This window comes from Girardinichthys multiradiatus, chromosome 8 (assembly GCF_021462225.1).
Source record: "Girardinichthys multiradiatus isolate DD_20200921_A chromosome 8, DD_fGirMul_XY1, whole genome shotgun sequence".
Taxonomy (NCBI): domain Eukaryota; kingdom Metazoa; phylum Chordata; class Actinopteri; order Cyprinodontiformes; family Goodeidae; genus Girardinichthys; species Girardinichthys multiradiatus.
In genome coordinates, this window is record NC_061801.1 from 41,182,952 (window position 1) to 41,191,831 (window position 8,880).

The 8,880-nt window shown below is 43.5% G+C and overlaps 1 protein-coding gene across 3 annotated transcripts in view; it reads left to right on the top strand.

The window, feature by feature from the left end:
• The window catches only part of lmo4a (LIM domain only 4a), a 13,904-nt gene extending 5,847 nt beyond the window's left edge, over window positions 1–8,057 (top strand). Inside the window, exons 3-6 of one of the 3 annotated variants that reach the window (XM_047373502.1) lie at window positions 1,379–1,629; window positions 3,648–3,744; window positions 3,827–3,985; window positions 5,835–8,057. In XM_047373502.1, the coding sequence (XP_047229458.1) occupies window positions 1,379–1,629; window positions 3,648–3,744; window positions 3,827–3,985; window positions 5,835–5,843 (516 nt within the window). In that variant the 3' untranslated portion in view covers window positions 5,844–8,057. Of the gene's footprint in view, window positions 1–1,378; window positions 1,630–3,647; window positions 3,745–3,826; window positions 3,992–5,834 lie in introns of those variants that run through there. The other 2 variants (XM_047373505.1, XM_047373503.1) reach the window with 2 other exon arrangements.
• Window positions 8,058–8,880: the final 823 nt, after the last annotated feature.

Sequence of the window (8,880 nt, forward strand, 5' to 3'; positions counted from 1 at the left end):
AGTAAATTTTCCTGAGCTCTTCACCAGAAAGTTCTGGTGATTTAGTCCTGAAAGGAAGCTTTTGGTGCTTGGAGCCTCAGATTTCTCCACTAAAGAAGATGCAGCAGTGGTTGGCTCTGATTTAGATACTAAAACGTCATAAATGCTAATATTAGATTCTATAATGTCAGGTAGTTATTTTTCCATGCATGGATGCTCTTTAGGCTGCAACATGTTTCCAACAAATGACTCCTAGCAAATGCAGGAGCAGTTGGGACTGATAACGAGGTTTAATTACTCTGATACATCCATCCAGTCTTCCAGATTGTTCTGGGTCTTTTCCCAGGAGGATGTTTTGTGCAGAGATGCGGAGTATGGAGCAACACACCCAAGCCACTGAAGATAAGGAGTCCAACCTGCACTACATTTGGAGCCTCCTTTTCAGCACCCTGGAGTAAACTAGTCCAGGGAGGCTGAGAAGTTTGATCCAAAAGGCTATGCTGTCTAGGAATCAGCTCCTGGTAGAGTCTCCCATGGCCAGTTAGGCCAGACGAAGACCGATTAGACAGTTTCTCATGGTAGATCTCAGTGACTGGCAGAGATTAGTGAGACCGAGGAATCCTCTTTGAGCCAGGCCTGAGGTGGAGCTTGCCAGAGAGTACCAGGTGGTGGGCCTCCATGTGGGCCCATCCCCCTTCAGAGGGGGATGTTGTGGTCGGAAACCTGGAAAAGTTGATTGTCACACTCAGGATGGAGTTACAGTCACAAAAAAAGGCTGATGTTAATCTTGCTCAGAGACGGCGTCTTCTTTGTGCTTAGAGGCATCTGGAATGGACCATCACATCAGAGCAACACCTTTATCAGGAACACAATGGAGAACCTCATTCTGCACACATCCCAAAGGCCTGGCTGAGGAAGAAGAGGGTACGCCTGCAGTCCTGGCCGGTTCCTACCAGAGCACGTTGGAGAATTGTGGAACTGGATCTGAGATGACGACCCCTTACAGTTGGACACCCTAAGACCCGTCTCAAGGAAGAACGAGACAAAGAACCATGTGAAGCTCTTCATGGCTCGAATGTTACCAAGTGGGAAAAGCTGCACTGATGGATTCTGAAATGCAGGAACGGATGGATATTAAAGTAATCAGACTTTCACAACTTCTAATGATTTTTATGAAAATAAAAGAAGACCTCATCTTTGTTACTGGGAGTTTTCCCCATTTTATTCTGGATTTTTACAACATTTCACTGGTGGAAACTGATCCTCTGATGTTTAATCTGTTTGGAGCTTCTTGTCCAAACCTAAAGTCACTGTTTGATTTTTAACCTTGAATTATTCTGCTTGTTTTGACCTGACACTGTGAAGATGAAGAAGATCTGAGTCTTCTCTCCTTCCTCAGGCTGTGATGGTGAACAGCAGGGTGGAGGCACCCACCGTGGCGGTGATGGGCGGCGCCGGCGGGGCGGTGGCCGGCAGGTCGTGTGCAGGATGTGGAGGACGGATCTCGGACCGCTTCCTGCTCTTCTCCATGGAACGCTACTGGCACACCCGCTGCCTGAAGTGCTCCTGCTGTCACGCCCAGCTGGGCGAGTACAGCAGCATCTGCTACAGCAAAGGTGGCATGATCCTCTGCAAGAACGACTACATCAGGTGAGCTGTGCACGCAGACAGGACTTCCTGACTGAACTTCTCCACTAAATCAGACACAGTGTCTGCAGGTCTGTGGTAGAGCTCCATATATATCACCTGTTTAAACTCATTAAATGTGCAGCCACGTTGCATCAGGATTCAGGTAATAATGTCGGCGCCTCTGCTCAGTATTTTTATTAGACTGATTCATCTTTAGCCCATAATCTCTGCAGCTGTTAGCTTCTAATGTTTCAGCTTTGACCTGAACTCTGACAGGTTGCAGATTGAACCCACTAAAATAAAATGATTTATTCAGACATGTTTTTCTACTAAAATCAAGCGGTCCAACGTTCTCATTCGGTATATTTTACCTACAGCCTGGTAGTAAATCGTATTTAACTGTCTGACATAATGTGTCGTCACATAAATCCACGGTATATTTTTGTTTGACTCACACAATTATCTGTAAATTGAGCAGGGGTGGCTCTAGAAACATGAGCCCTGATGGGGCCCACTGAAAACCTGGGGATGGCTTTCCTAAACTGGAGATGCCACTCTAGGTTTGTGGCTAATCTCAGATTTTTGTAACGCTTCGACCCGCCGGTGATGATACTGAATGACTGTGTTTTTTACTATTATTTTATAATTATTATAATATTTGATCATTTCTGTGAATAAATCTCCTGATTTACAGAATCAGACTGTGGCTTCCTGCTAAAAGGTTCTGCTGCTGTTCAGGCCCAGATTAATCATTGTGCTCCCTGCAGATTTTCTGTTTGGATCTGATGTGCTGCAACATTTTTAAAACTCATTTTTTTAGGTGCTTAAGGTGCAGGAAACCTTCTCTAGGGTTGAGGCTTTTTAGCTGCACAATCTCATGACGACTGCAGCGAAGGTGCAACTGATTCTCTGTTCTGTACACCTGGCTGTGTTTTATACACACACCGAAGCACGCAGACAGAAAGCAGGAGTGTTAAAGCAACATTGGGCTCTGTGTTGATGTTGGAGGGTTATTTCAGGTACTGTGAGTTGTTGAAATGTCCAAACACGCGGGTCTGAATAATTGATCCAAGCCAGAACTCTGAGAAGATGTTCATGCTACATGGACTGGATTTTAAAACCTGTCTTTAAGTTTATAAAGAATAAAAAATAAGAACACCCTTTGAAAAATCAGGTACATCCAACTTCAGATGAATAATACATGACATTATTACACCATGTTTTAATTTATTTAATCAACATTAAACCAAAAAGGCAGAAACTGTGTTTGAAACACTAAGTCCATCATGGCTGCATCCACAGGACTCAGGAGGTATCCGTCAGGAGCTGCAGAACAGCAGCATTTATAGGCTTTTTTAAATGGATACAATTTGACAAAATAGCATGAAAAGGATTCAAAAATTATACCAAATTTGGAAACATTGACTGTTTCTGCTTCCTTTAGATTTAAGAGGGACAATATCTGCCAGAAGCTCTGATCAAATGCATGAAATAACTGATCATCTTCAGCGTGAACACCTCTATATAGGCAGGTGTGTGTTAACACAATGCCAAGACTGAAAGTCATCAGCAATGACCATCAGATGAGCAACTGTTGCTGCCCATTAACCTGGGAAGGACACCTTGTAGTGAACGATAGGACCATGATCTCCTCTGTTTACCAAAATATTCTAGAGTCAAATGTGAGTCCTTCTGTCCGACAGCTGAAGCCTGGTCCCGGCTGGGTCACCATCAGAACAATGCTCCCAAACACAGCAGCATGGCTGAAATATAAAATAAATCAAGGTGTTGCAATGGTCTAGTCAAAGTCCAGACCTTTGAAATGAATGTCTGCAAACCTCCATTAGCTGAAGCAATGTTTGAAACAAGTACCTTTTGGAATCTGTTGTGTTTGGATTTTAGAACCTGCAGATCATCACATGATGTTTTTATTCATTACAATGAATAAAACCTCAGGCCTCAAAGTAGGTGTACTTATTTTCTTTATGTCTGTTTGTAGAATCCTGTGTTAAAGTCTGAACCGTTTGTTTTTCATGCAGACTCTTTGGACACAGTGGCGCCTGCAGTGCCTGTGGACAGTCCATACCTGCCAGTGAGATGGTGATGCGAGCTCAAGGCAGCGTTTATCACCTGAAGGTTGGTGGGATTCTGAATAAATCCTCCTGATTCTCACCTTGTTCTCCACCTGGTGTCTGACTGGTCATTGTTTCTTTGGTAGTGTTTCACCTGCGCCACCTGCAGGAACCGTCTGGTCCCTGGCGATCGCTTCCACTACATCAACGGGACGATCTTCTGCGAACATGACCGACCTGGAGGAGTTCTGCTGAGTGGACACTCTGCTCCACTGCAGACCAACGGCATCATGTCGGATCAGAAGGTTTAGAAGATGTTTTTACTAACATCTAACAAAGAAACAGAAACAGTAGGAAAAAATGGGTCTCAGCTGGGGTTATCCTGGATTACTGTGACGTCCTCCAGCTACTAGGTCAGTGGTGGATCAACACCTCAACCGAACTCGTGGTGCAGCAACATCTGCTGGAATGAGAAACTCCGTCTCTGCAGTGCCACTGGCGCGATACGCTGATGCAGACCTGGGGGCATAATAGATCAGATCTAGAAGAGATCAGAAGGGAGGCGTCAGGAGTGGAGTGGTAGTGTTATCAGGCAGTCACCAGAGTATCTGGCTTTGTCCAGTGAGCTTCCTGGTTACCAGAATCTGGAGGATTTGCCTCTCTCCTGGTGCCAGGATTTCCACAAGGTCTTAAAGAGTCTCAAATTGTTCCAAAGTCTTCATAATATGCGTTAAAATGAATCCAGAAATCTTTTTGTGTTTAAAAAAACTTAGACAAAAATGTTATAAACGGATGTTTTGATCCTTTATAAGGAGATGATGTCTTGATTTCTTCATTTTTTGTTGAATTTAAACCTTCACCTAAAAACCCAAAGTACATTTCATCTCCTTTATCTGTTATAAACAGATCTGGCAGGTCAGGCCAGGATAAACCCGATCAGTGCATTCAGACCCATAATGCAGGAAGACCATAAGTCTAAAGGACTTTAACCCTGTACGTTCTGCTTGACCCGCCAACCCGCTATAGAGTTCTGGTCGTAAAACTGAGTTAAAATGTTATGTTTTGGGGCTAAAATCAAACCATCCTTCTGATGCTCTCCACCTGCAGCTCTTTCATAATTTATATTTAAGAAGGTTTGGCTGGAAAACGTATTTCTGTAGCTAAAAGTCATTAATAACTGATGTGGGAGTTATCCTGTGGGAAGGTGTTGAAGGTCAGGTAACCCAGGTGGAAAAATCCCCCGAGTCAGAACCAAGGTTAGTTTATCCTGCTTACTACCATCCCATCAGTGCAGATGGGATTTGGCTGTTTTACTGAATAACTGCCTGATACTGAAGGCTGGAGTTAACTTTAAAAATGGAGCTTTTTGTTTTTCGACAATCTAAATTATTTAGTTGTTTATATCTACTGCTGGTCTGAAGAAGGTAGCTTCAGTCATTCATGTTCATTTCAAAGTTCATGCAGGTCCTAAATTTAAACCATAAGAGTTTTAAAATCTGTTCAGTGAAACCTGCAGAAACCCTCTGTTGGTCCTGAAGAGAACAGAGCCGCCATTTTTCCTGGTCTTTGTTAAAGGAATCTAGTCACGTCTTGTCCTTGAAGAGTTACCTCCGAGTTAACTTGGTCTGGTCACCAACTCCCAAGTCCACTCGTAGCTGGAGTCTTTGTCCACTGAGGGAACGTTCTCCAGGCTTGAGCTGCTGGTGTTACTGAAACAGAGATGGCTTCACTGCTGCAGGCGGACCTTAGATAGTGAGAGCTTCGTAAGGAACTTTAGTGGCTTCTTGGAAGGCAGAAGGTGGCCTCACCACATGAGAAGACTGGAAACAAACCCTTTTCCCATCAGAGAAGTGGGAAAAGAAGTCATTGGTCTTCTTCACCAAGTAGCAAAAGTGGAAGGGAGCATTACCAGCACTTCCCACAGTTTGACAGCCATCACTTGTGATGATTTGATGTTTACTAAACTGACCAACTAATGGAGCTGAAGGACCAAGAGGTCCAACAGATGGAGACCAGTTCTCAGACATTTCGGCTCAGATGTAAAGTTCCTTCATAAAAGCAGGTGCTGAGTGTATTTAGAGGAAGATCTGAAGGAGATTCTGTAGCTGAAGATCATGGTGTTTCTGGTTGATGATGCCTGATCTCTGTTTACAGGTGTGCTGAGGAAGATGATGGGGAAACCACACGTGCCTTCTCCTTCCCAGTCTTATTGATCTCCATCCTCCAACGCCCTCCTGCTCCTCAGCAAACCCAATAAACTGCTTTCTCCTGAGAAGGCTTTGAAGATGGACCAGTCCAATGTGAGGCTGAAAGGTGAAGAAGATGCAGGAAGTTGCTGTGGATTCATGGATCCCACCAGTTGGGCCTGACATTCCTGTCTGACTTGTGTGACTGCAGAGGAATCCTTTCCACCATCCAGCAGGTTAAAGTGGAAACTCAACAGGACTCCCAGAGCAAAGTGACTGCTGCAAGCAGTTACTGCAGAAATCTGATGCAGAACCTTTTAACTCTGAATCGGACTCTGCATCTGAATCTGTTCCTTTTGTTGTAAATAAAACTTGTTTCCATCTTCAGTTCAGGAGGCAACATAACAAGAACATCTTCTAAGGTCTGATTTACCAGGAAATAATTAAAACATGAAACTTTATGTGGACTTGAAATGAAGTAGATGCAGTTGTGAAACAGGTTGAGGTTTGAACTTTGACTGGGCCATTGCAGGACTTTGATTCTATTCTGTTTCAGCATTTGTAGACTCACATCTTCAAGTGATGGACATATGGATTCACATTTGAATACTTTGGTACACAGAGGAGATCATGGTTCACTCAATGACGGCAAGGTGCCCAGGTACTGTGGCTGAAAAACAAGCCCAAGTCATCATACCTCCGCCACCATGCTTGACAGCAGGTATGAGGTGTTTGTACTGATCTGCTGGGTTTGGTTTCCTCCAAACATGGTTCTACACATTATGGTCAAACATCTTTACTTTGGTCTCATTTGTTCAGAGAACATTGTCCCAAAGTCTTGTCCTATGTTCAGATGTAGCTTTGCTAACCTAAGTCCTGCTGCCATCTTGTTTCTAGAGAAAAGAGGCTTCCTCCTACAACCCTTCCAAGCAGCCATGCTGGTTCAGTGTTTTTCTAACTGTCCTGTTATGACCTTTAACCTTTAACCAGCTAACCGAGGTCTGTAGAGTCTGAGATGGAGCTCTCGGGTTTTGGGTCATTTCTCTAAGCTTCACGCTCTGACCTTGGGACGTCCACTCCTGGGAAGGTTGGCAGCTGTCTGAGATGTTTTCCTCCTGGGAATAATCTTCCTCTGTAGAATGATGGACTTCAGATGGTTTGCAGATGACCTTCTAACCCTTCCCAGGTTGATGTGCAGCTAAAGTTATTGATCTGAAGGTCATTGCTGATGACTTTGTCTTGGCGTTGTGTTAATGCACATCTGCTTCTATAGAAATCGTCTCTCTGAAGATGATCAGTTATTTAATGCATTTAATCAGCAGCTTCTGGCTGATACTTCCCCCCTAAATCTAAAGGAAGCAACAAGAGTGACGTTTTCTTTTTTGGTTGAATTTTTAAATCCTTTTCAAGCAAATTTGTGAAATCGTCTCCATTAAAAGAAATCCTACAAATAAAATGTTTTTTTCTTGAATGCTCTGATACTTGGGAACTCTAACACCTTTCAACTGACCTTTAAGCACAAATATTCCATAAATTGTTGAAGACTTTATAAAATAAATATAGATTCCATCCAGTGTTAGTAAGGACTAGTTTTTAATGGTTGTCCTAACGCTGATTGTTTTTCCTGTTTGTCAACCTTCTCAGTATAGAAAGGAACGTTTTGCAGTCATGAAAGAGTAAAAATGACCAGACTAAAGTGTTTTGGGTGGTCTAAAACATGCATGCATGGCAGTCAGGTGTGCGTGACGTTTTTCCAAGAAAGTTGTTTCTCTAAACTTAGAAAACCAGGCTGAGAAGAAGTGATTTCCTTCTCTGTGTTTCTACCATGATGAGCGTTTGACCAACGCTGAGCCGGCAGCTCTGAGCTGGAGCCACTTCAGGCCGACGGCTCAGAAAGAAACGCTCGTGTTTCCTAGACAAACATGGCTGATTACCCGCAGGAATGGGATTTCAAAGGCCTGAGCTGAGACCATTACAGAACCAATTAAAGTGGGATGCACTGGAGGCCTACACGGGCTTTAGATGCACTCCTGTGTTGTAGCCTAATGAGGTCTAATCTGGTGAGGCGGGCTAATTAAAAAGGAGGGAAGGTTTTCTGTGGGCAGCCGGCAGTTTGGATCCATGAATTGTTTTCAACCATAAAAACTTTGTGATCCTCTTTTAAATCTAAATTAAAACATCTGAACCTCGACTGCAAACCTTCTGTCTCTCATTGTGTTTGTGGGTCCAAAAGCATCTTTGAATCAGCTCTCGTTTTTGACCGCTTGGTCCTGAATCGCTGCACCGCTTCCTTTCTCACATTATGAGGGCGGCTCGCTGCAGAGGAAAAATGAAAGGCTTAAAGTCAGGCCGGCACACATGAGCAGGCAGCTGAGGCTCCACACATAAACGGGCCTGCAGAACCGAGCAGCTCCCTCACAGGGTTGGTCTAATTAGTTTCACATTCACAGCAACAAAGACGCTTTCAGTGCCTTAAACTTATCTCCAGAACAACATTCCTCTGGTTTTCCACTCGTGCCTCCACTGTAGACCAGTTTCACCTGATAACTTTTAGTCAGGATCTCCAATCATCTCATCTCCAACTAAAATCCTTGTTTTTGTCTCTTGATGAAACAGGTTCTTGTCATAAGAACGCAGTGTTATTCACACGTCTTAAACCTTTCCAGATTTTCACACATTCCAGCCACAAATGATTTTACTTTATGAATCAGACCAACACAAAGTAGAAGAAAAACGTGAAGCAGTAGGAATTTCAGGAAATAGGTTTTCAGTATTTTTACAAACAAAATGTGTCAGCTGTTTGTATTCCTCCCCCTTTATTCTGCTACCCATAGATGAAATCTAGTCCACCTAAACTGACAGGCCAGGCAAGAAGAGCAATAATCAGAAAAGCAGCCAAAAGGCCCATGGTAATTCTGGAGGAGCTGCAGAGATCCACAGCTCAGGAGGAAGAATGTAGAGCTCTGAATCAAGCCCCTCTGTTGTATTGTGTTCATTTATTGTATAAAAATAGA